Source organism: Ahaetulla prasina, chromosome 14, assembly GCF_028640845.1.
Source record: "Ahaetulla prasina isolate Xishuangbanna chromosome 14, ASM2864084v1, whole genome shotgun sequence".
NCBI classification, from domain to species: Eukaryota; Metazoa; Chordata; class Lepidosauria; order Squamata; family Colubridae; genus Ahaetulla; species Ahaetulla prasina.
In genome coordinates this window covers 10,106,590-10,133,966 of record NC_080552.1, presented here as the reverse complement: position 1 = coordinate 10,133,966, position 27,377 = coordinate 10,106,590, and the positions used below count along the sequence as shown (strand labels likewise).

General features: G+C 45.3%; 1 protein-coding gene across 2 annotated transcripts in view; it reads left to right on the top strand.

The window, feature by feature from the left end:
* The window catches only part of WDR90 (WD repeat domain 90), a 74,494-nt gene that overhangs the window by 33,022 nt on the left and 14,095 nt on the right, over positions 1-27,377 (top strand). Inside the window, exons 19-37 of one of the 2 annotated variants that reach the window (XM_058157647.1) lie at positions 364-599; positions 1,359-1,498; positions 3,410-3,540; positions 4,944-5,074; positions 7,754-7,909; positions 8,738-8,866; positions 10,430-10,563; positions 10,672-10,709; positions 11,660-11,791; positions 13,370-13,555; positions 14,847-14,947; positions 15,774-15,873; positions 16,774-16,895; positions 18,854-19,013; positions 20,252-20,442; positions 21,885-22,053; positions 24,661-24,790; positions 25,935-26,106; positions 26,215-26,337. In XM_058157647.1, the coding sequence (XP_058013630.1) occupies positions 364-599; positions 1,359-1,498; positions 3,410-3,540; positions 4,944-5,074; positions 7,754-7,909; positions 8,738-8,866; positions 10,430-10,563; positions 10,672-10,709; positions 11,660-11,791; positions 13,370-13,555; positions 14,847-14,947; positions 15,774-15,873; positions 16,774-16,895; positions 18,854-19,013; positions 20,252-20,442; positions 21,885-22,053; positions 24,661-24,790; positions 25,935-26,106; positions 26,215-26,337 (2,681 nt within the window). The remainder of the gene's footprint in view (positions 1-363; positions 600-1,358; positions 1,499-3,409; positions 3,541-4,943; positions 5,075-7,753; positions 7,910-8,737; positions 8,867-10,429; positions 10,564-10,671; positions 10,710-11,659; positions 11,792-13,369; positions 13,556-14,846; positions 14,948-15,773; positions 15,874-16,773; positions 16,896-18,853; positions 19,014-20,251; positions 20,443-21,884; positions 22,054-24,660; positions 24,791-25,934; positions 26,107-26,214; positions 26,338-27,377) is intronic. The other variant, XM_058157648.1, reaches the window with a different exon arrangement.

Below are 27,377 nucleotides of genomic sequence, written 5' to 3'. Positions count from 1 at the left end.
AGAGAACCGGTAAATACCACCTCTGATTGGCCCCGCCTCCACCTATTCTCTGCCTCCCGAGTCCCAGCTGATCGGGAGGAAATGGGGATTTTTCAGTAACCTTCCCCTGGAGTGGGGAGGGAATGGAGATTATACACTATCCTTCCCCTGCCACGCCCACCAAGCCACACCCACCAAGCCATGCCACGCCCACAGAACCGGTAGTAAAAAATTTTTAATCCAACCACTGCTTACCATCTTATCCCATCCCACCTCACCTCACCTCATTTTTCTTATTTGCATCCTAACCAATAAACTCCAGATGTCTCACTCTTCCCTGACCATGTCACTTGAATGCTGACTAAACTGGCATCTTTCTTCCAGAGCACAACAATCCAGTGAGTTCGGTTCGAATCAGCCCAGACAATCTGAAGGTTTTGTGCACCACCGCCACCGGGAATGTGGGCTGCCTGGACATCCAGTCGAGGAATTACAGCACCATCATGAGATCCCACGTGGGCACAGTCTTGGCGTTTTCAGTGGACAGTTCCCAGAAACAGCTGGTGACGGTGTCCGAAGACAATACTATTCGCATCTGGAATGTTGAATCTATGCAGCAGGTGAGTTTGGAACTCTGTTCAGCAGAACACACACACACACACACACTCATTTGTGGCACCTTAAAGATTAACATTGTTTTAACAATAGATGCTTATATCTTTCTGGAAGTTAGAATAGAATAGAATAACAGAGTTGGAAGGGACCTTGGAGGTCTTCTAGTCCAACCCTCTGCCCAGGCAGAAAACCCTGCACCATTTCAGGCAAATGGCTGTCCAATCTCTTCTTAAAAACTTCCAGTGTTGGAGCATTCGCAACTTCTGAAGGCAAGTTGTTCCACTGATTAAATGTTCTAACTGTCAGGAAATTTCTCCTTAGTTCTAAGTTGCTTCTCTCCTTGATTAGTTTCCACCCATTGCTTCTTGTCCTGCCCTCAGGTGCTTTGGAGAATAGCTTGACTCCCTCTTCTTTGTGGCAGCCCCTGAGATACTGGAACACTGCTATCATGTCACCCCTAGTCCTTCTTTTCATCAAACTAGACATACCCAATTCCAGCAACCATTCTTTATATGTTTTAGCCTCCAGTCCCCTAATTATCTTTGTTGCTCTTCTCTGCACTCTTTCTAGAGTCTCAACATCTTTTTTACAACCAAAACTGGATCTAGTATTCCTTATTTGTGAGACCTTGTGAGATTCCTCATTTGTGAGACTTTGTGAGGTTCCTTATTTGTGAGGCCTTGAGCTGAGACACAAGACTAACACCTGGATCATTTCCTTCTGCTGCCTCCATCTCACCTGGGTACCACTCTATCCCCTTACAGCTTTATGAATTCACGGCCTCCGATGAAATTCCGTGCGCTGTGGCTTTTCATCCCTTGCAACCTATTTTTGCTTGCGGTTTCGACACTGGCATGGTCAGGACCATCAGCTTGGCTGCCTCAAGACTACTTGAAGAACACAAGTAAAGCCTTTGTGGAATTTCATAATTAGGTTTTGAATGTTTTGCACGCATGGAAGAGGAGGGGGGACAATGATTTGAAACGGAATATTTCTTCGGAGGGGGAAAAAGTATGAAATAAATACCGATGTTAGACTGTAATGCGGTAAAGAAAAACAACAAAACAAATGTACTGATTTAAGAATGAACCATTACTTAGCAGTATTTGGGGAGATACGTCAAATGTTAAGTACAGGTCATCATTAGCGACCCCACCTGGGACTGACAATTTGGTCATTAAGTGAAGCAGTTGCTAAGTGAAACTGCAGCCATGCTTACAATCTCATTTCAGCTTTCCCTTGTTTACAGACCTGTGAAGACTGTAAATGTGAGGAGTGGTTGCAAAGTTACTTCTTTATCACTGTCGTAACTTGGAACGGTCACTAAACGAGGACCACCTGAATCACAACATTTCTGTTTCTGATTTATCTATTTATATAAAAATATTCAACCTGGCCGCTCAGCTCAAATAACAAGACTCTGGGCAGCACCCCAAATCATTGTACAAAAATAGAAAAGAAAAATAGCACACGCCACTAGAGCAAACTAAAATAATTATACCGTGATTAAAATTAAACAATACAATAAGTCACCAATGGGGAGAATGTTACTCATCCTGACTCAAGTGCCTGGAGAAAAGAGACGCATTTTTATCGCCTTTCCAATGGCAGATGCTCTCCTTTCTTACAACAAATAACTCGGCGAGCATCACGCAACTCTAAAAAATATACTATAGTGCGAAAGTAAACTCTAAAAATATACTATAGCGCAGGGGGTCTCCAACCTTAGCAACTTTAAGACTTGTGGACTTCAGCTCCCAGAATTCCTCAGCCAGCTTTGCTGGCTGAGGGATCCTGGGAGTTGAAGTCCACAAGTCTTAAAGTTGCCACGGTTGGAGACCCGTGCGCTATAGCGGACTTGGATCGGGATGGTGGTGGACTGCAGGAAGGAAATCCTGATTCAAATCCTATTGACTAAACAGCTCCCTGGGTGAGTTTGAACAAGTTGCTCTCTGGCCAATAACTACAGGTAGTACTCGACTTATAATAGTTCATTTAGTGACCATTCAAAGTTACAACGGCAATGAAAAAAGTCACTTATGACCGTTTTTCATACTTATGACCATTTTGCACACTTATGACCATTGTAGCATCCATGTTCATGTGATTTACACTCGGATGCTCGGCAACTGACTCACATTTACAATGGTTGCAGTGTCCCCGGGGAGGTGTGTGTGTCACATGATTCCCCCCCCCTTTTTTTTATTTGCATTTATATCCCGCCCTTCTCTGAAGACTCAGGGCGGCTTACACTATGTCAAGCAATAGTCTTCATCCATTTATATATTATATACAAAGTCAACTTTTATTGCCCCCAACCATCTGGGTCCTCATTTTACCTACCTTATAAAGGATGGAAGGCTGAGTCAACCTTGGGCCTGGTGGGACTAGAACCTGCAGTAATTGCAAGCAGCTGTGTTAATAACAGACTGCATTAGTCTGTTGAGCCACCAGACTTTCTGACAAGCAAAGTCAAAGGGGAATCCAGATTCACTTAGCAATGCTATTAACTAATTTAAAAACTGCTCTGATTCACTTAACAATTGTGACCCCTGCCCCCCAAAAAAGTTGTAAAACGGGGCAAAACTCACTTAACAAATTTCTCCCTTAGCAGCAGAAATTTTGGGTCACATTGTGACCGTAAATTGAGGGCTACCTTTACCAGGATTGTTATGGGCTTAGAACGAAGGGAGACAAACCCGAATGCTTTGCGCTTGTGGGATATAAAGGCAAATGTTTTTGTCATCCACTGATTTCATTCTTCACGTTCATTCCTCATTTTGCCTTTTTGTTTGTGGGGGCAACTATTGGACAGGCAGCACCGGGGTCTGATCACGGGTCTGACCTTCTCTCCAGATGGCAATTTCATGTACAGTTCCTGCACGCACGGGACGCTGAGTCTTTATAACTGTGCCATCCAGAAAAGTCACACTGTCCGAGTGTTAGGTAAGTGTTATGCTTTACTTCTGTATCCTAATCTGGGACTGTACTATAGGTCCATGATGGCTAACCTTTTTTTCCTCGGGTGCCAAAAGCGTGCGTGAGCAACAGCATGCCCACACCCATAATGCAATGCCTCCCGCATGCCCTGTCCCCCTGCGAATGCACGCGTGACTCCCCTGCGTTCGTTTTTGGCTTAGCAGGCCTCCCTGAAGCCTCCTGGGACCAAAAACGGGCCACGGGGGGGTGGGGGGGGCTCGCTATACCCCCCCACATGTGTGCCTGACCCCCCGCCCCCCATGCATCTTCCGCATGCGCAGCTGAGACCCCAAAATCAGCTGTCTGGCGGGAGGCGCGCGCGCATGCGCGGTAGAGCTGACCTAGGACGATGGCTCGCGTACCTGCAGAGATCGCTCTGCATGCCACCTGTGGCACGTGTGCCATAGGTTCGCCATCATGGCTATAGGTGTTCCTCAATGTCAGAGTTTTCAGCGATCCAACCAGCACACAAGTAAATAATTCAGAAGGATTCCTTTATAGAAGAAGCTTCTTTATACACAATGATATAAAGTGTGATGCATGTATACAATACCCATGCAGCACAAGCCAGAACCAGAACTCAGAATCCAGAAGCACAGAATCACACAAGCTATAATCCAAGGACAAACTAACTCTTATATGCAGACCAGTTAAGCTAAGCCAGGCCCATGGCTCACAACAGATCCTGTTGCTTAGTCACAAACATTTTCCCATTGGCTGACTTGCTGTTATGGCTATCCCAGCTCATAATTTCATATACACTGACACTCAACTTATTACCGGTCACTCAGCAGCCATTTGAAGTTTCAATGGACCCCCCCAAAAAAGCCACTTATGTTTTGGGGTTCCAATAATTGCACACATCCGCACATTGATCTGATCACATAACGGGCATTTGGCCATTGGCTCATATTGATGGCTGGTTCCAGTGTTCCATGTGGTCTCGTGATCATGATTTATAGTGTTGGACAGTTTCTGGCCAAAACCACCCGTAGGAATACATTGATTTGCTTAGTGACTGTGATGTTTGTTTAATGGCCGCTATGCAAAATAGTGGGAGTTGGACTTAACAACCTTCATGAGGGCAGAACAAGAAGCAACGGATGGAAACTAATCAAGGGGAGAAGCAACCTTAGAACTTAGGAGAAATTTTCTGACAGTTAGAACAATTAACCAGTGGAACAACTTGCCTCCAAGTTGGTGCTCCATCACTAGAGGTTTTTAAGAAGAGATTGGATAACCATTTGTCTGAAATAGTATAGGGTCTCCTGCTTGAGTAGGGGGCTGGACTAGAAGACCTCCAAGGTCCCTTCCATCTCTGTTTCTCTAAATGACTTACAACAGAAATTGACTCTCCGATTCTCATTCAGCTAACGTGGTGTCCCAAGACGCTGACCATGGTCCTGATGCATTGTCTGTCAGTTGCGATGGACGTCTCTTGGCCTTTGTGGGACCTTCCAAATACATCGTCAGCCTCATGGACGCTCATACTCTGGATGAGGTAAATATTCCTTGCGTCTCAAAAGCAGGTAAAATTTCTCGCTCATATAATTCTAGTGAAACCACGTGAAACGCTGGAGTCACTTTGTGTGAGTTAGACAGCTATATAAACTCGTTTGATAAATAATTAAGTAAAGTAATCGATAAACACATGGACGTTTTTCCTGAAATACTAAGAGAACGTGTGCAGTGACTTTCTCCTCAGCTGCTGAGGAGAATCCAAGAAACATGGTCTCCTGTAGATAGCAAATAACTATTCTAAATGAGTATATTAATTATTTGCTATTTTCAAGAGACCATGGTTTTTTTGTTTCACTTTGTTCTGGAGAATTATTTCTACAGCATTATTTTTTAGGTATCTACCTAGAATCTCCATCCGTTCACCTATTATATGATCCATTCCTTTTCTACCCATTAAGCAGAGTGGGTTTGGTAGAATAGACGGCATTTCCAAACTTTTGTTGCGACTCCCCAGTTCTGTACCAGGGACTACACTACGGGATAACTCTTTTATATTCATTAAATCTTCTTTGACAATTAAAGTTGTGGATTTTCTGGGAAATTGTGAATCAGAAAAGCATGATTCGTATTCACATCATCATCCTCATCACCTCAGAACCCCTGGTCTACACACACGTTTATTATTTAAATAACATTTTAATGGAGAATTAAATATTTGTTTATTAAACATTTGACTGGTAAATGAAATTCAGCATATTTTATGAGGTTTCAACATTACATTTGAAGAAATTAAACATTCTGTACGGGCAGAAAAGTTATTTCTATTGGAATTGTGGCAACAGCGTTGGGCAAATGGCAATTAACATGTACTTGCTATGTCCTTTTAGCTTTTTGGCTTTTTGTTGTAGGACTATCACCTATAAAGCAAAATTGAAATAGCTTTGAAACTACCAAGTGGATAACCATTTAGATATGAGCCAGCAGTGTGCAGCAGCTGCTAAAAAAGCCAACACAGTTGTGGGCTGCATAAACAGAGGGATAGAATCAAGATCACGTGAAGTGTTAATACCACTTTATAATGCCTTGGTAAGGCCACACTTGGAATACTGCATTCAGTTTTGGTCGCCATGATGTAAAAAAGATGTTGAGACTCTAGAAAGAGTGCAGAGAAGAGCAACAAAGATGATTAGGGGACTGGAGGCTAAAACATATGAAGAACAGTTGCAGGAACTGGGTATGTCTAGTTTAATGAAAAGAAGGACTAGGGGAGACACGATAGCAGTGTTCCAATATCTCAGGGGTTGCCACAAAGAAGAGGGAGTCGGGCTGTTCTCCAAAGCACTTGAGGGTAGAACAAGAAGCAATGGGTGGAAACTGATCAAGGAAAGAAGCAACTTAGAACTAAGGAGAAATTTCCTGACAGTTAGAACAATTAATAAATGGAACGACTTGCCTTCAGAAGTTGTGAATGCTCCAACACTGGAAATTTTTAAGAAAATGTTGGATAACCATTTGTCTGAAATGGTGTAGGGTTTCCTGCCTGGGCAGGGGGTTGGACTAGAAGGCCTCCAAGGTCCCTTCCAACTCTGTTGTTATATTATATTATATATTACCAGATTGGAAAATTTTAAGTCTCAATTTTTTTCTGGCTGAAATCTGTGTCAGTCTAGTGTTTCAGCCCATAAAACGTATCTAGCTTGTAGCAAAGATCCATCCATCCATCCATCATCAATATCTATCTCTATCCCTTTATCCATCCATCCATCTTCCTGCCGTCTAGTCACCCCCATAAATAGACCCACACCCACATACGTAGACACACATATGTGCACAACATCCACATATATAAGCACAATTATAAAAGTATCAGTGTTATGAGTACATGTCAGAGATCACTGACAAATGGTGCATCTGATACCATCATAACAGGTCATGCTATGTACTTTGAACTCCTAGGGTAAAAAAAAAGGATCTGAGAAATAATTGTATCATTTTCTTCAGTTGACCTCTGATGGTTGCCATCCCTAGCTTCTTTGCCCGTTTCTTGATCTAGTACAAATTTAGTTTGAGTAAACAGAGCTTAGTAGCAGTAGCACTTAGACTTATATGCTGCTTCACAGTACTTTGCAGCCCTCTCTAAGCGGTTGACAGAGTCAGCCTATGGCCCCCAACAGTCCGTGTCTTCATTTTACCCACCTCGAAAGGATGGACGGTTGAGTCAACCTTGAGCTGGTCAAGATCGAACTCCTGGCAGCCAGCAGAATTAGCCTTCTAATGCTGCATTCTAACCACTGAGCCACCGCTCTCTTTAACATTAATTGTCAGGCCTGGAAACCATACTAGACTTTAGGGTTCCAGACGCTGCCACACTTTTCCCCTGAGGGGAAGAAGGGGGGTTGAGGGGTATGGTAACAATCTTCAAGCGGTCAAGGTCGGATGGTATTCACATCTGCAGGAAGAGTGGCGAGAAGATATTCGAATGAACTGGGAGAACGTGGGACCATGTGACCATCAAAGGGGTCAGGGGGATGGGACTCTTGGGGTTTGTATAACTGGGAAAAGAATCCGGAAGTTCAGTTTTGGAATTTCACTCATCGTGTGCCAGTTTCCTCATGCTAGTAAAGAACTCTGAAAAACAATGGCTTCTGAGTTTTTTTATGCAGAAGAGGTTTTTCTGGAACCATGACATTAATGTTAAACTCTTATGTACGCATGTCAGCTCCTAAGAATCGATGTGAGCATACTGGATCTGGACAGCACGGCCCTTGATGTTGCAGTGAGACTTTGCTTTGCCCCTTTTGGCCATCTTTTGGTGTCAACGTCCTCCCAGAAGGTCCTGGTGCTGGATGCCAAGTCTGGACGCTTAATCCGAGTGGTAGGAGATCCATAATTTTTGTTTCCCTTTCAGAGGTGGGACTTCCTTGCGATTTCCATATTTTTCTGTTCACCCAGGTCTTGTGAGGAAAATCCCAAATGTTCTCTGGCTCTAAAATTGCTAAATTATTACTAATTGCAGGTAGTTCTCTTGATAGTTCATCTAGGAGGCGTTCGAAATTTCAGCGGCACTGAAAAAAGCGACTTATGACCGTTTTCCACACTTAACGACCATTGCGGGATCCCCATATTCACGTGATCCAAATTCGGACACTTAGCACCACGACTCGCATTTATGACGGTTGCAGTGTCCTGGGGTCACGTGATCCCCTTTTGCGATTACCCGACAAGCCAAAGTCAGTGGGGAAGCCAGATTCATTTAACAGCTATGTTACTAACTTAACAACTGCAGTGAGTCACTTAACAACCGTGGCAAGAAAGGTCGTAAAATGGGGTAAAACTCAATTAGCTCGCTTAGCAATGTAAATTTTTGGGTTCAGTCAAGGACTACTGGTATTGATGTTTGAATGAGCGGCTTTGAAGATTTTAAATTGATGTACTGACTTGATTTTAATTTGATGTACTGACTGAAACCCCAAGGGGTGAGCTGAAGCTGTCATCTATACATGAATATGCTAAGACAGAGGTCTTCAAACTTGGCAGCTTTAAGACTTGTGGACTTCAACTTCCAGAATTCTGGGAGTTGAAGTCCACAAGTCTTAAAGCTGCCAAGTTTGGGGACTCCTGGGCTAAGGGTTTGGCTGCTTAATGGAAGGCCTTCGGTTCCAGAGTGGGATCCAATGTTAGTGATGATTTCTATCGATTGCAGGTCCCACAAATTCACAGACAGTCTTGTTCTTCTTTAACGCTGAGTCCCGATGGCCGGTATGTTCTCACAGCCGGTGATAGGACGATCAAAGTGTGGGATTATGAAATGAGATTTGATGTCAGCTGCCAGGTAAGTAAGTCGGGGCAATCTTAGATTTCTCTTCCTTCCTCATTACTACCATGTCCCCCCAAAAATAAGACCCTGTCTTATATTTTTTGAACCCCGAAATAAGTGCTTGGCCTTATTTTTGGGGAGGTCTTTTGGGGCACGTGGAGCAAGTTGGGGGTTCCTCTTGCAATCTTACCCGATTTCCAGCTCTGCGTTTAAATATTTTCAGGGAGGGCATATTTTTGGGGGGAGGCTTATTTTAGCCCATGCACTCAAAAGCCCGATTGGGCTTATCATCAGGGAATGTCTTATTTTCGGGGAAATGAATAGGCATATTAAAATAATACAACATTCCGTTAAAGAATGTTAACAGAAATGGACTAGAATGGGACCAATGTGACAGAAAAGTGTGTGTGAGAGAGGGAGGGAGGGAGAGAGTAAGTTATCCACTACATGACTTTCTAAATAATTAAGGTTTCGATCAGGGGTCTCCAACCTTGGCAACTTTAAGACTTGTGGACTTTAACTCCCAGAGTTCCTCGGCCAGCAAAGCTGGCCAAGGAATTCTGGGAGTTGAAGTCCACAAGTCTTAAAGTTGCCAAGGTTGGAGATCCCTGGTTTAGATAACTATTTGCTGCTCTTAACTTCTAATTATTCATTTAATACCTCTGAGTGGCTTGGTGACCTAGAGGTGGAGCTTTAACCTCACAATCAGGAGGCTGTGAGTTTTATCCTAGGTAGCGGCAGGTATTTCTCTCTCTGGGCACAATGAGTATTTGTTTGCTGCGAGCTCCGCGTAGACATCAGGAAGGGCATCCGGCCTGTAAAGGCTCAACTCCATTCAGTTGTCTCAACTTCACCCCCACACAAAGGATTACAGGGTCATTAAAAGAAAAAAAGATCATTAATGCCTCTGGGTCGTTTACATCTTAAGTTAAAAACTACTTTCCTTATTTGCCTAAAAACAGTTATACTTAAACTGAGAATTGCCAGCCCCAAAACCAAGAGAAGAAGCGTGCTTCATAAAATATACATGCCAGTCCAGAAGATCATATGCTAAATTGAAAATCTGAAGCCCAGGGTCCAAGTTTCTCTTTAAAGCCACAGACAGGATGAGGTTATGAGCTGAAATCACCCCAAAATGTCAAAATACTACCATGATCCTTCCTGTAGTGCACAGGTGTCAAACTCAATTTCATGGAGGGATGCATCAGGGCTGTGGTTGACCTTGGGGATCCGGGTGGGGTGTGGCCGACTGGGTGGGTGTGGCCAGCTTGATACCACTCACTGGGCATGGCTGACTGGGTGGGTGTGGCCAACTTGACAGCACTCCCCAAACTGCTGGCATGTTTCTTCTTCTCATTGGGTAGACCGGGCCAAAGTCACGTTGGCTGGCCTCTTATATTTTCCAGGGCCGCCTTGTGGGCTGGATCTGACCACATTGCGGGCCACATCCGGCCCACGGGCCCTGTGTTTGAGACCCCTGCTGTAGTGGTAAACCATGTCTAGGAACAATATTAATCCCAAGCCGTGGAAATGAAGCTCTGAAGGAGAAAACTATTCTTCTGCTTTTCTTTCTCCCAGGTGTTCATCGGTCACTCTGAACCAATACAGCAGGTGAGGTTCACTGCTGACCAAAAGCAGGTCTTCAGTGTTGGGGATGCCATCTTCCTGTGGGATTTCCTAGGTGTCTTTGCAGAAGAGCCCTTCAAGGATGAGTAAGAACTCAACGTTTCCTCATTAACACCTTGAAGATAACTTTTCTTGAACCCGCCTCTAGATTTGAACCTCATCGTCTCATTTAGACTCTTGCGTTCTCATTGCAGGATCGATTCCCCTGGGCCCTTAGTGGTTCTTCAAGTTGGTAAGTTGGCATTTGCTCTTGAGTAATACAGTTGGTGTTGCACCTCCCACCGCAAGCCTGCAAGACATGAGGTTGATATTTATTAGTTCGGAATGGGACAACTCTCTGCGGGAGAATTCAATAAACATAAAAATTAAATTAATTTCAACACAACCGTGGCCAATAAAATAAAATATAGTCGATCTAGAAATACAAGAGTTACTTGCACCTTTAACATATACTCTGGGAAACTGTTAGGGAGCCATCTTAACTTTCTTCCAACCAACCAAACTATCTATATCAGGGTGCCCAACAGTGGTGGGTTTCAAAAAAAATTATTACCGGTTCTGTGGGTGTGACTTTCTGGGTGTGGCATGGCTTTCTGGGTGTGGCTTTGTGGGCGTAGCAGGGGAAGGTTACTGTAAAATCTCCATTCCCTCCCGATCAGCTGTGACTTGGGAGGCAGAGAATAGATGGGGACTGGGCCAGTCAGAATTTTTACTACCGGTTCTCCCAACTACTCAAAATTTCTGCTACCGGTTCTCCAGAATTGGTCAACTGCTGAAACCCACCTCTGATGCCCAACCTTGGCAACTTTAAGAACTGTGCACTTCAAGTCTCATGGCTGGCTGGGGAATTGTGGGAGATGAAGTCCACGAGTCATAAAGTTGCCAAGGTTGGACACCTTTCATCCACACTCTTGCTTTTCTCAATTGCACTCCCTCCCTCCTAGGAATCTGCCTAATATTCCATAATAGAAAGAGAGATAGATAACCTTGGATCTGAACAAAACTGCGTGTCAAAGATATTGGGAATATATCTCCATCTCTTTCCCCATTCCTGATGTGCTCTTTTGCAACAAAATTTATAAAGCTGGTTTTGGCTGAGAAACTTTCACAAATCAGAGGGGTCTGAACCTGGAAACCTGAAACCTAACCCATCCTCCACTGTTGCCTTTTGTTTGTTTACAGACACCAATTCAGAGAAGGCACAAAATTCGCCTCCTGGGTCCAGTGATGCTCCCCGCCAGCTGGTTCCTTTGCCTACCGTGGTGTCTCCTCCGTGTTTGGATCTCAGCGCTCTCCAACGACTGGTTGAGCATGGTGAGCAAAGAGAATTCATCGCCATAGGAACTGATCAGGACTTCTCTATACGGTTCTACAGACAACTTAACGCCCCTCCTGGTTGTCTATCACCTGCTTTTCCAGAGACGTTTGATGAAAACACAGTGGGTCTTGCCTTTCCGTTAAAGATGATACCAGTCATTCCATAAAATAAGCCCTAACTATCTATCTACTGGAAGGGACGCGGTGACTCAGTGGCTAAGACGCTGAGCTTGTCGATCGAAAGGTCGGCAGTTCAGCGGTTCGAATCCCCTAGTGCTGCATAACGGGGTGAGCTGCCGTTACTTGTCCCAGCTTCTGCCAACCTAGCAGTTCGAAAGCACGTAAAAAATGCAAGTAGAAAAAATAGGGACCACCTTTGGTGGGAAGGGAACAGCGTTCTGTGCGCCTTTGGCATTTAGACATACCGGCCACATGACCACGGAGATGTCTTCGGACAGCGCTGGCTCTTTGGCTTTGAAATGGAGATGAGCACCGCCCCCTAGAGTCGGGAACGACTAGCACATATGTGTGAGGGGAACCTTTACCTTATCTATCTACCAGCCAGAAAGGAGAAAGGAGGTAATTGGTCCTTTGGAATTTGGGCGGTTAATACATTCAAATAAATAAACCATGGAAAATAAATAAAGATTGCCCCTTTCTCTTTGACAGTCTCATTTCCTTCTGCACGAAACAGAGATTCTGACAGTGTAATTCTCAGAAGGTGTCTATGAGAATTGGACTATACATTTTTCTGTTCAGGGGATTGCCAGCGTAATGCTGTATATCTACCACCACCTCTGGAGAGAGGGAATATTCTTCCTTGTCCAGAATTCCTTTTCCAACACAGCAACCAAGACTCTCTTGAAGATTGCAGTGGGGAGATATATAAACTAGGCAGCCCCCAAATAGGTTCCATTCTTTTATAATAATAACAGAGTTGCAAGGGACCTTGGAGGTCTTCTAGTCCAACCCCCTGCCCAGGCAGGAAACCCTACACCACTTCAACAAATAGTTATCCAACATCTAAAAATTTCCGGTGTGGGAGCATTCACAACTTCTGCAGGCAAGTTATACCACTTATTAATTGTTCTAACTGTCAGGAAATTTCTCCTTAGTTCTAGGTTGCTTCTCTCCTTGATTAGTTTCCACCCATTGCTTCTTGTCCTGTCCTCAAGTGCTTTGGAGAATAGTTTGACTCCCTCTTCTTTGTGGCAACCCCTGAGATATCGAAAGACAGCTATCATGTCTTCCCTAGTCCTTCTTTTCATTAAACTAGACATACCCAGTTCCTGCAACCGTTCTTTTATTCCTCTTATCTTCTAAAAACAATGTCTCTCAATCTCAGGAATTTTAAAAGAGGTGGACCACTCTGTATGGTGGTTGGGGAATTCTGGGAGTTGAAATCCACCCATCCTTAAAATTCCTGAGGTTGAGAATGAAGAAGTTATCTCTTTAGTCGTATCTGACTCTTGGCGATTCTATGAGCCAGGTGTCTCCACGTCTTCTGATTCTTTGAAAAGCTGATGGGGCCAGTTGCTTCCTCCCTGTCATTTGCCTCTCCTTTCTCTCTTCCAGACACTTGGTCTGACTCTGAAGAAGAAAAAGAAGTCTGTTTGAAAGGAAAGAATGGGCAAGCTGTTAATGGGACTACTGGCCACTCGGTTCTTGTGCTGAATGATGTTGTCCAACATGAAGGGCCTCTGCCTGTGAAACCTGACATCACTCCAACTTGTTCAAGCCCGCACAGTCCTGCAGGAGGTGGTAAGTTGTATGTATCATGGTGCTTTTAAGAGATTCCAGATTTTAAGGGAGGAAAAGTGAATAGGTTCAGAGTCACCTTCAACTGTGAGATGAATAACAAATAAATTTGATTATAACCAAGTTGAACACCATCAGCTTTGGCAAAATCACCATCAATCAATGGCAGATTGATCCTACGACCTTTAACATTATCCAACATCCAGATCTACCTATCTCAGGTCCTCGGGAAGGATTGATAGGTGGATAAAAATGCCAAATCCATTCTGAACATCCAGCTGAGTGTGTGACAAAATGAAGGGCCATCTCGATGACATCATGGTTAATGGTTTCCAGCAATGGCGAGCGGAAAACGTGATTAGATATTTGTTCTTTCTTTCCTTTTTTTTTTTTTTTGAATATTTTATTAAGCAATTTTTGAAAAAAAAAGACAAATGAAAAGAGGAGAAAAAGATTAAACATGAAATGAATGAACAGGGAATCTACAAATATCATGCAATTGGATTAGAATTTTGAATGTATAACTAACTGCTTTTAAACACTTGACCACATCAGTTTATAAAGGACAAGGTCACTGTTAAAATCCAGGCAGTTCATAAATATCGGTGGCAGAAGTTAGCAGAGTACGAATCGTAAAACAAGATTCAAAGTTACAGTACGTTTTGTCGTGTCCCACTCCTCCGCTGACGGCCGGGTCAGGGAAATCCGAATCAGGCTTGCCTCTGCAGCTCTGCCCAAAGTCCTAGCAAAGTCCTCAGAGCAGGCAGGAGACCAGTAAGTGACTTCAGCAAGATAAGTTCGACTTTTGCCTGACTCAGAGACTGCCAGAAAGCAGATCCTTTATATAGGCCATGGGGTGTGGCTCCATGACTCAGCACTCATTAAGGCCTGCCCCTCCCTTCCTTCTGTTGCCTCCGCCTATCCAATCTTCTGATGCGAGGATTACTCCAATCAGCTGTTGGTAATAAACCCTCCTCAGGCTCACATGCTGTGGAGGAGGGGGAGGGGTCTAGCTGCTCCGTTTGCCTGGGCATGGAGTCAGGGCTGGGGCAGGGAGGTGCTCCTTCTTCTGCAGTTTGTCTGGGCATGGAGCCAGGACTGAGGCCGGGAGGCATACATTCCTCCATGTTCGGGAGCAGATAAGAAGGCCCTGGCTGCTCTGAGGGCGGGCAAGACACAACAACGTTCTATCCCAAGAGACTATCTCTCTCTTTCGATTTAACTGATCTTTTAAGAGCTAGAATATTAATACGTTAAGACAAACTAACTGTGTTTGCTTTTTCTCATGTGCTAGACAGAGGAAAGGAAGGAAAAGGGACTTTACCCCAAAATATCATCCGTCCAGACTGCTACCGGCACTTCATACCCCGTTTCAAATCTTCTGCACCTTCCAAGGTGAGACCTGGCTTGACATCTGGGAAGAAATTATTGTCGGTGGTTCAGTGCTGATTTAGAGTATACCGTCAGTCCTGGTTTACAAATCTTAAAGGTTGGGTCTGCCAGTCTTCTAAGGCCGGGGTCTCCAACCTTGGCAACTTTAAGACTTGTGGACTTCAACTCCCAGAGGAACTCTGGGAGCTGAAGTCCACAAATCTTAAAAGTTGCCAAGGTTGGAGACCCCTGTTCTAAGGCAAAGCCAAACCATAATTTGGTGTGATTAACCCAGTCAGAGTGTAGAGAGAAATGTTGATCAATGGCTTAGCTATTCTGAAATCGTTTCTCAGGAAAACCACTGTAAATTAATTTAACAAGCAGTGCTGGTTTGTCTACTGATGTGTAAAGTACAGGTAGTCCTTGACTTACAACAGTTCACTTAGTGACTCTTCAAAGTTACAACAGCAGTGAAAAAGTGACTTCTGACCATTTTTCACACTTAAAACTATTGCATCATCCCAACGGTCACGTGATCAGTAATTTGGACGCTTGGCAACTGACTCAAATTTATGACGGTTGCAGTGTCCCGGCGGGGTCATATGATCCCCCTTTGCAAGCTTCTGACAAGCAAAGTCAATGGGCAAGCCAGATTCACTTAACAACTGCGTTAACAACTAAAAAACCACAATGATTCACTTAATAAATTCTGGCAAGAAAGGCCATAAAACGGGGGCAAAACTCACAACAAATATCTCGCTTAGCAACAGAACTTTCGGGCTAAGTTGTGGTCGTAAGCCAAGGACCACCTGTATAACGATTTATACTGGGCTCATGTTTGGCTTTCAAGGTATTTTCTTCTCCAACCGCTAACGAGGGTCTGAAGCTGAAAGCTGTGATTGGCTACAACGGGAACGCCCGAGGGAACATGGTGTGGAACCCTGACACAGGTACAGCCCTGAAATAATATAAAAAGATTTTATTACCTTCGTTTACCAAGCCCTCAATGGAACAGTGGCAACCTTTGGGATATTTTGAAAGGCTTTCTAAGACTCATTGTGGGGTGGGAAAAACCTGGAAGCTTTCAGATTCGGGATTTCCCAGATGTGCCAATATGACATCTCTAATAAAATGGAACTTTGAGGAACTTCAAAGACTTCTTTCGTTGGGGGTGTTACTTGGAACGCTGACATTAACCCGAATCTGAAAACGTCCAGGTTTTCCCCACCAAACGAAAATCCAAGTCCCTGCCCAGCACCCACATGTCCATCACATGTTCCAATCAAAGCACCGTCCCCAACTGGACATGCCTCCCAGTTCCAGCCCTCCAGGTGCAGGGCAAGATGTCCTTGACTCTCTGAGAAAGGAATGTTATTATGACTACATATCACCCTGGCTCCATACAATCCCCCTCTCCCAGTTTCCCACAGTAGTAAATGGGGCAGGGCTGAAGGCCCAATGCAAAAGATGGCTTCCAGGTCTGACACTCATCCCAAAGATGCTTGTTCAAAAGTTTTCAAGAGCTTCACAAGTTTTCAGAAAGTCCAGTTCCCTCTTGAAAAAGCACCTTTGGGACAGCCATGACCTGGATGACTTGAGAATCTCCATGGACTTTCTAAGTCTCTTCTCAAAAAAAACAAAACAAAAAAACCATGGTCCAAATCTACCACGATGATCCCTTCAAACTTAGTTTGAATATCCTCTTTGGCCTGCAACATTTCCTTCTCAGAATATCCTTAAATCTAGCTCCATGTGGTAATCTAGGGGACACATACATCTTAGCCGGGGAAGTGTATGTGGGAGGGAAGAGATTCTAGCTGTTAAAGGTTATTTTTCCCTCCCTCTTCCAGGTTTCTTCGCCTACAGCTGTGGTTGTGTGCTGATTGTGGAAGACTTGCATTCTGGATCCCAGCAGCATTGGCTGGGTCACCCAGAAGAGATTTCAACCTTAGCTCTCAGTCATAATGCCCAGGTAAGGGTCATCCCACCGTTTTTCTACAGATAACAAATATGGTTTACCAGAATCACAAATGTGTTGGTTGGATCGGACAAAACACGAATTTATTGAAGCTCAGATTGTGATCATTTTTGAATAAAAGGTAATCCTTCACTTGTGACCATAACTGAGCTGTCGTGTCCCACTCCTCCTCTGACGGCCGGGTCTGGGAAGTCTGTATCAAGCGTGGCCACGAAGCCTCTGCAGCTTTGCCAAATTCCTGTCAGAGTTCTCAGGGCAGGCAGGAATCCAAGGTGTGACTTCAGCAACCAGATGAGACTTTGCCTGACTCAAGGAATGCCAAAAAGCAGATCCTTTATATAGGCCATGGGGTGTGGCTCCATGACTCAGCACTTATCCAGGCCTGCCCCTCCCTTCCTTTTGCTGACATCGCCTCTCCATTCTCCGGAATCGGGGATCTGTCCACTGTGTCTTTTCGTCCTCCTGCTCAGCTGCCGGCAATTCTAGCTTGTGGCTGGCTTTGTGCTCACACGCTGTAGCGAGGTTTGTTTGTTCAGTCTGTCCGGGCATGGTGCCAGGGCTGGGGGCTGGAGGCATACCAGGCCATTTTTCTTCACTATCAGTCTCTGGCTCAGATAGCAGGAGATTGGAGGGGCCCGGCTGAGGAGAGGAGGGCAGGCGAGGCACAACATGAGCCCAGAATTATGGTCGTAAGTTATAGCTGTCATTCAGTGAAGTCACCGTGACTAATTTTATGAACTGCTTCGTGGCTGACATCAAGCAAACACTGTCGTCATTAAACGAATGCTGCGGTCATTATAGAAGCCCATTTTTCCAATGGGCATTTTTTTTTTCCTCCCAGAAACTGGAAGTAAATACTGGAAACAGTTAAAAACTGACCAAAAATTATGGTTGCTGCAAATGCCCATAAATGTGAGCGGGTTACCAAGTTTCCAAAATGCGATCATGTGACTGTATGTGTGTGGAAGGGGGTCAGAACTCTCTCACACGCACGTACACAAATAAGCACGCATATTTTACAAATATCCAGTGTGCTTTTCATGTAAATGGGCAGTTGTTTTGCAATAGTTCATGCAGTAAGCTATTCAATTATATATAGACAGTATGAGTGGGAGAAAGCAATTTATTCTGAGTTCTCCCTAAAGTTAAGATATATTCTGGTAGTTCTTTTCTTGTCTTGAAGCTTATGCTCTTAATCAATACGCACCGTCTTTGTTAAAACAATGTTGTTGTTAGTTGCAAAGTCATGTCCGACCCATCGCGACCCCGTGGACAACGTTCCTCCAGGCCTTCCTATCCTCTACCATCCCACATAGTCCATTTAAACTCATGCCTACTGCTTCAGTGACTCCATCCAGCCACCTCGTTCTCTGCCGTCCCCTTCTTCTTTTGCCCTCCATCGTTCCCAGCATTAGGCTTTTCTCCAGGGAGTCCTTCCTTCTCATTAGGTGGCCAAAGGATTTGAGTTTCCTCTTCAGGATCTGGCCTTCTAAAGAGCAGTCAGGGTTGATCTCCTCTAGGACTGACCGGTTGGATCACCTTGCAGTCCAAGGGACTCGCAGGAGTCTTCTCCAGCACCAGAGTTCAAAGGCCTCAATTCTTTGGCACTCAGCCTTCCTTATGGTCCAACTTTCACAGCCATACATTGCAACTGGGGAAAAAATTGTTAAAACAGTAGCTGTATCTTAATGTGCTTTAGCCCTGCTGGAAATTGCCTGCGGGTTTCTTAATCATGAGACACATGGACATCACAGTCCTTGGTCTGAATGTGGTTTTGAGCGGCATTAAAAACTCATTTCATCCCCATCTCTCTCTGTGGCTTTCAGTTGCTGCTGCTTGATTTTTTTATTTTTTATTTTTTTTAGGCTAATTGCATTTTCCTGTTTGTTAAACAGTTAATCTCCTAGCTCTTTACTGAGATCTCCCTGATGACATGGGCTGTTCTTCTCTAGGTTCTGGCCTCTGCCTCTGCCCAAGGCGGTGGAGACCTGCGGTGTCAAATTTGCATCTGGAACGTACAAAATAGGACTTGTGAAAAAATCCTCTTTCATCATGAAAACCAAGTGCAAGCCATGGCATATTCTCAAGACGACTGCTTCCTTGTCACTCTAGGTTGGTATAGCCAAGGGGGATAAAAAGGCATCAGGCATTCCACGAGTGGAATCTCATGACCAATTGCGGTGGGTGAGTGCATTTTTGTGGGTTTACTTTGAACCAAGGAATGACACTTGCTGTGGCATCCTAAACTGAAAGCTAGGTATTTATTTTAGTTCTGCATTTTCCCGAAAATTGCAAGTGAGGCCTTTAAATACACAGCCTTTACCTTTAAGATGTGTGGGTTTCATACCAGGCTGGGGGATTCTAGGAGCTGAACTCCACATACTCTTAAATCGAAAGGTGCTTTTCAAAAGGCAACTGGACTTCGGGGGTTTTTTCCCCCTTGAAAAAGTTTTGCTTCCCCGGTTTATCTTCAGTTCTCTTCTTCAGAACTGAAGAAGCTTCTTCAATGAGAAGTGAAACATTTTGAAAGACAAAAAAAACCCAAGAAAGTCCAGTTGCCTGTTGAAAAAGCACCTTTGGAACAAGGTGATTGAGAATCTCCAGAGATCTTCACACCTTAAAGTTCCCAAGGCTGAGAAACACAGGGTTGGGTTGAATATCTTTCATATTTATTCATTTATTAGCAGATTTTAACAGTCATGTCTTATGAATGAACATTTCTGAATGTTTATAAGAGCTGTGTTTGCGCAGTGGGTGCAATGCAGCATTTGCAAGCTAATTCTGCCCACTGCCAGCAGTTCAATTCTCACCCGCTCAAGCTTGACTCAGCCTTCCAGTCTTCCAAGATCAGTAAAATGAGGACTGAAGATTGTTGGTGGGGGGGGCAAGATGCTGACCCTGTAAACCATTTAGAGAAGGGTGTGAAATGTCTTTGAATATTAGTAGCTCGGATTGGTAGTTATGTTGTTGGTTTGAGTTCCAAGCTTGGCGATTTGGTTGCAAACGTTTCGTCCCCATTCAAGGAGACATCTTCACTGTGCTTTGGATTGTGCTGGTCTGGGGGAGCAGAAGGCCTTTAAGTAACTTTCTGACTCCTGGTCTGATTTCGGGTTGTGTGATTGGCTGGCTGTAGCTGCTGAGTCATAGTCCTTGGTTTTAAGTACCATCCGAGGCTGCAAAGCGCTGTGAAGCACTATATAAATTTAAGTGCTATCGCTATTTATTTTGAATCTGAGAAAAGCAAAGTATACCTAGATGCTAGGAAGAAGTCCAGATTTATTAGGCATCAAGATTTCATGAATAAATCTTGTGTGTATAAAAAAGATTGGCATCTACTTCTGTGCCTGCAGGAGATTATGTAGACAGAGTCATTGCCTTATGGAACACCCAGACCTACGACCTCATGTCCTCCACCCGTCTTGCTGAGCCTGTCCACGACCTGGCCTTCAATCCCCTTTCCGTGGGACAGCTTGCCTGCGTGGGGAAGGGAGCTGTGACCTTCTGGCTGATGAAGCAACAGGGTTCGGACATCAGCCTCAAAGTAGGTATTCCTTCCCCCGAGGTACATTTGACATTTTGCCCGATTTTACAAGGAGTCCTCAACTTACGACAACAACGGAACTGTTGTGACCCAGGCCCAAGTAGGTAGTAGGAAACTCAGTCAGTGAAAAAACAAACAAACTTTATTCAAACAGCTGAGAATTACTTCATTCCCAGTGTAATTCAACTAAATTAAAGCAAATTCCTCCCAACACATATTCCTCAGTCCTATCACAAATCTTGGTCCAATTAGGCAAACTGCCAAAGGCCTTTCTTGGCAACTTTCAGAAGTCACCGATAAATACAAGAAGATGAAGCTACCAACATTGTTTTCCGGCAAAGCCCAAATGCTGTTGCTGGTCTGTTTTTATGACCTATGGGAGGGGCCAATCGTCTCTTGGCCCTACTCCCGAGTCGTCCTCTCTGCTTGAGCTGCTCTTGCCTTCTGGCAGCTCTTCTCATGCGTGCATTAGGAACAGGCTCCTCCTATTCCTCTGCCTCACTACTATCAGTCACTGGAGGCTCTGGAGTCCGCACCTCACGCCCTGATGGCCCTGGCCCCATCTCAGCCTCATCGCTGTCCGACTCCATTGCCAGCTCCTCAGGCTGCTGGCGAACCACAACAGGAGCCTGCTCATGATGGTTGTTAAGTTGTGACGGTTGTAAAACAGGTAAAGGTGAAAACCTTTTGTGTCACACTTGTAAAGCAGTTGATGTGGTCATTAAAGCAAACTCTAGTTGCGAAGCCAACTGTGATGACCCAGGGCACGGCACAGAGATAACCCAGGCAGCTGGTATTCAAACCACTCCTTTATTGCTCCAAATTTCTTCCAAACGCTCCCACATTTCTGACCAGCCCCAGAGCAAAGTGATGTCAAACCCCCCCACTCACACCTCAAGCAGCCTCTGTGTATCACCAGCGCTGTGTATACAAAGGCTGCACAGCAATAAATCTAGCAGGGCAAATCAAGGAGTTCAGGAAGCAAAGGATCCAGGTAATATGTCTAGAAAGCCAGAAAGAATGCAAGAACAGAACTGGTAGTAACAAATTTTACATTTCACCACTGGTTCACGTGATCACCATTCACAACCTTCCCAGCCGGCTTCCGAAATGCAAAGTCAATGGGAGAGATTCGCTTAACAACTGCAGAATTCCCTTACCAATTGAAGTGACTCACTTAATAACCGTGGCAAAAAAAGTCATGCCAAATTCATTAGCAACTGCTTTGCTAAAGTCTACGATTACCTATATTTAGCCCCCCCGGGTGGGTTCTTCTTAACTTTGAATAGTCTCTAAGTGACCAGTTACTATAAGTTGAGGAGTCCTTGTAGACCATACTCAGCGAGAAAGCCTTCAGCCTTGTGAGTGATAAGCGATCCAAGGCAGCTTTGGGCTACTTTTGGAGTGCCTATTATGCATCTAATCTTCCTTCCTCCTTTTAGGTCCAGCGAGTCCCAGCTCCTGGTGCTATTGGTGAGGTGGAGCTCACATCCATGTGCTACAGCTCTGGGTGTCTACTCTACACTGGGACAAGCACAGGGCAGATCTGCAGCTGGGACACAGAGACGAATTGCTGCTTCATGACTTGGGAGGCCGTGGATGGCGAGATTGGTGAGTCTCCACACTATTACATTTAATAGAAATTAGAATTAGAATAGAATGAGCTGGAAGGGACCTTGGAGGTCTTCTAGTCCTGACCCCTGCTCAGGCAAGAGACCCTATACCTTATATTTCAGATAAGTGACTGTCTAGACCTGTGATGGCGAACCTATGGCACGTGTGCCACAGGTGGCATGCGTAGCCATATCTGTGGGCACACAAACGTTGCCATAGCTCAGCTCCAGCATGCATGCACCCACTGGCCAGCTGATTTTTGGGCCTTCTGGGCCCACCAGAAGTCGGGAAATGGGCCATTTTCAGCCTGGGGGGGAGGCTATTTTTGCCCTCCCCAGGCTCCAAGAAAGTCTCTGGAGCTTGGGGAGAGCGAAAAACAGGCCTAGCAGGCCCACCATGCTATTGCGTGCCAAAAGCAGGGGGAGCAGGGGGGTCGCATGTGCGGGGCGCATTGAATTAGGGGTGTGGGCACACGTGCACGCGACCTCCCCCCACGCTCCCACGCTTTTGGCATGCGACGGCAAAAAGGTTAGCCATCACTGGTCTAGACTCTTCTTGAAAATCTCCAGTGATGAAGCACCCACGATTTCTGGAGGCAAGCAGTTCCACTAGTTAATTGTCTTCCCTGTTAGGAAGTTTCTCCTTAATTCCAGGTTGCTTCTCTCTTTGATTAGTTTCCATCCATTGTTTCTTGTCCTGCCTTCTGGTGCTTTGGAGAATGACTTGACCCCCCCCTTCTTTGTGGCAGCCCCTCAAATACTGGAATACTGCTATCATGTCGCCCCTAATTCTTCTAGTCTTTAGTCTAGCCAAGGCCAAATCCTACAGCCGTTCTTCATAGGTTTTAGCCTCCAGGCCATTTAATAATAAGAAAAGGCCCTCGGCTTACAACAGTTTACTTAGTGACCGTTCCAAGTTACAATGGCACTGAAAAAAGTGACTTGGGATCGTTTTTCACACTTATGTGACTGTTGCTATGTCCTATCACCTATCCCAACCTTCTGACAAGCAAAATCATTGGGGAAGCCAGATTCATTTAACAACCCGGCTACTAACTTAATCAGCTGCACTGGTTCACTTAACAACTGTGGCGAAAAAGGATGTAAAATGGGGCAAAACTCAACAAATGTTTCACTTAGCAACATAAATTCTGGGCTCCATTGTAGTTGTCGTGTCCCACTCCTCCGCTGATGGCCGGGTCAGGGAAATCCGAATCAGGCTTGCCTCTGCAGCTCTGCCCAAAGTCCTAGCAAAGTCCTCAGAGCAGGCAGGAGATCAGAAAGTGACTTCAGCAAGATAAGTTCGACTTTGCCTGACTCAGAGACTGCCAGAAAGCAGATCCTTTATATAGGCCATGGGGTGTGGCTCCATGACTCAGCACTCATTAAGGCCTGCCCCTCCCTTCCTTCTGTTGCCTCCGCCTATCCAGTCTTCTGATGCCAGGGTCACTCCAATCAGCAGCTGTTGGAAATAAACCTTCCTCAGGCTCACATGCTGTGGAGGAGGGGGAGGGGTCTAGCTGCTCCGTTTGCCTGGGCATGGAGCCAGGGCTGGGTGCTCCCTCCTCTGCAGCCTGCTTGGGCATGGAGCCAGGGCTGGGACCGGGAGGTGCCCCCTCCTCTTCAGCTTGTCTGGGCATGGAGCCAGGACTGGGGCCAGGAGGCATACATTCCTCCGTGTTCGGGAGCAGATAAGAAGGCCCCGGCTGCTGTGAGAGCGGGCAAGACACAACAGTAGTTGTAAGTCAAAGACTACCTGTATTGTCCTTTTCCTGTATATACAATGGCCCACATTAAAATGAAATTTTCTCACCGCTCTTGAAAGAAGGAAGGCTACCCACCAGTGTCGCCATTCCAAGGATAACCATAATAATATAATAGCAGCAGCAGAATCCAAAAATGCTGAGTTATATAAAAATAATACCAATCATACTATACATACATATGTAAATATTAATCACAGTCTGTCTTGAATACATAGTAGAAAAAGAATCATGAGTAGCATCTTGAACTAATGAGACTAATGAACTTAAGAGAAGCTTCTTGAACTAATGTTATTTCATTTTGTACCTGCTGGAATTGATTGAGTGGTGCGGTGGCCTAGAGGTGGAGCTCTCGCCTCACCATCAGGAGGCTGTGAGTTCGATCCTAGGTAGAGGCAGATATTTCTCTCTCTCTGGGCACACTGAGTATATATCTGCTGAACAAAACTCCACATTGGCGACAGGAAGGGCATCCGGCCTGTAAACACTCAGCTCCATTCAGTTGCCAGACTCCACCATGCAAGGGATTATGGGGGTCATTAAAAGAAGATGACATGCTGGAATTGATGGTGGTTCAGTGAAAAATAGTTCTGGTACCATCCTTAACCTTTCTCAAATGAGTCATCCTGGATCCCCCATTAGATCAGGTTTAAAAAGTAGTTGGGCTCTCCACGAGCTGCAGAAATGATGGTTGAAACTAGTCATCCCAGGAGCATCCTAACCTTCATATCCTTAATGGTCTACCTAGTTTCTCATCTCTATCAAGGAGGGCTGATCTCTGCAGGCTCCAGCGGTATTTGGGCGAAATCTGTTTTAATCGGAACAATCCTTTCCTTGTCTAGGAGTACTGCAGTGTCGCCATAACCGGCTGGTCAGTGGCAGCAATACCAAGAAGATCCAGATGTGGTCAGTGGCCGCAGTTCAAGAGCTGAGAGTCAAAGGATCTGATGCCAGGTGCGAAGGGACCGCAAGGTGAACGGTTGGTTCTGGAGATACCAGAGGATGGAGAACTACTGGAGCTTCCTTTTCTCCCTTATTCTCACAGTGTCCGTGAAAGACGATTGTTTGTTTACGGCATTCCTACTTTCCCGACTGGATCATTCCCTCGAGGGAAACGGATTTAAACATTTTAAATCTATTCCTAATCTCTAAAAATGTCCTTAAATAGAGCTGATCAGTTTGGTTTTAAAAAAAAATTATCTGCCCTTTTTGAAAAAGCCGTTGCAGAGACTCGAAGTTCTGTCAAGTTCCCAGCCCAAACTGGAATTCTGTTCTGAATTGCACTGTTTAAACTCAGAATGGTAAAGCCTACAAAGTTGAAATTTGCCACATATGTTGACGTTTTTTGCTGTCCCCAGCCTCCAGAGCCTATCAGGAGATCCTGGAGGCTGGGGACAGCAAAAAGTCACTTCCTGTCCAACTGGAAGTTGAGAAATGGGCCATTTCTGGCCTACGGAGGGATGGGGAAGGCCGTTTTTACCCTCCCCAGACTCATAGAGAGGCTCTGGAGCCAGGTGAGAGAGAAAAACGGGCCTTCCCCCTCATACCCCCAGGCCCTCCAGAGGCAGGAAACAGCCTGTTTCCCTATTTCTGGTGGGCCCAGAAGGCCCGAAAATTAGCTGGCGATGCATGCCCACTGATGGCTACGTGTGCCATCACAGCCTTATACCATAGGTATGTGTGTGTTTGTGTGGTCGTGTGTGTAAATGTATGTGTGTGTTTGTGTGTGTGTACACACACATACAGTGATACCTTGGTACTCAACTGCTTTGAAACTCGTCAAATTTGGTACCCAACGCATTTTAGTGCAAAAGTTTTGTCCCAGTACACATCGTTCGTTTGGTACTCGATGCACAAGCTAGAACTTGTGGGTGTCAGCTGCCTTATGACTCACTACATTATTCCTTATGGGAAACATTTGTTTGGTACCCATTGGTACTCATGGTGCCTCGTGGAACCAATTATTGATGAGTATCAAGGTACCACTGTGTGCATGTTTGTGTGTGTGTACAAACGTACATACGTATTCTCTGCGGACCTGATTGATAACAATTGTGCAGCTAAGATGGACTATGTTTAATTTCTCTTCTTTCCTCTTTTGGGCTCTTTCCTGTAGATCTAACTCCGTTCTCTTGGAGCAGGAAATCACTCTCGACGGGACCATTGTGAGCGCCGCTTTTGATGATGCCATGGACATGGGCATTGTGGGCACCACCGCAGGGACCTTGTGGTACATCAACTGGACAGAGAACACCAGCATCCGACTGATCAGCGGCCACAAGAACAAGGTTTGCCTTGGAGCTCATCTTGGCAGTCAGGGATAAATCCAAATCGGGTGAGCCGCTTCCTTGTGGAGATAACCCTTTTCAGTTGTCACCTCTTCTCCGTTGCTGCAGGTGAGCGAGGTGGCCTTCGGTCCCGGAGAGTCTCATTTCGCTACCTGTGCGGAGGACGGTAGCGTCAGGGTTTGGTCCCTGGCTAGCTTGGAGCTGGTGGTGCAGTTTCAAGTCCTCAATCAGGTAATTTTGGAAGAATACATTGGGCTCTCGCAACTAGACTGGAGGGAGGTGTTAAGAGGGGGCCAAGCTTAGAGTCCTTGCATTGCAGAAAGTGGCACAGGCCTGACTCTGTTGTGTCTCGTCCAATCTCACCTCAGCCGGGGTCTTCTTATCTGCTTCCGAACATGGAGGAATGTTCTAGTATGCCTCCCGGCCCCAGCCCTGGCTCCATGCCCAGACAGGCTGAAGAGGAAGAAATACCTCCAGCCCCCAGCTCTGGCTCCATGCCCAGGCAAACGGAGCAACTAGATCCCTCCTCCTCCTCCACAGCATGTGAGCCTGAGGAAGGTCAATTACCAACAGCTGCCGACTGGAGTGACCCTCGCGTCAGAAGACTTGATAGGCGGAGGCAACAGAAGGAAAGGAGGGGCAGGCCTGGATAAGTGCTGAGTCATGGAGCCACACCCCATGGCCTATATAAAGGATCTGCTTTCTGGCATTCTCTGAGTCAGGCAAAGTCTAAACATATGTTGCTGAAGTCACTTTCTGGTCTCCTGCCTGCCCTGAGGACTTTGCTAGGACTTTGGCAGAGCTGCAGAGGCACGCCTGATTCGGATTTCCCTGACCCGGCTGTCAGCGGAGGAGTGGGACATGACAGACTCCCCAAAGATCCTTGAAGCCTTATCTGGCTGCTCCCAAGGGAACGTAGTCAGCAAGATTCTTGCAGCACGGGTGACTTAACGGTAAAGAAGTTGAGAGTATTCTCAAGCGGTTCAAGTTGACTTTGCTTGTCAGAAGGTCGAAAAAGGGGATCACGTGACCACTGTAACCGTCATAAATATGAATCCCTCGCCAAGCGCCTGAATTTTGATCACGTGACCATGGGGTTATGTGAAAAACAGTCCTAACTCACTTTTTTCAATGCCATTATAACTTTTTTTTAGAACAAGTTTTTATTGATTTTTTTATTCCCCCCCCCTACACACATACATGATTTATGAACAGAGTATTGGCCATATCATATCTTATACAATTCAATATATTCAAATATATTTTGCTTA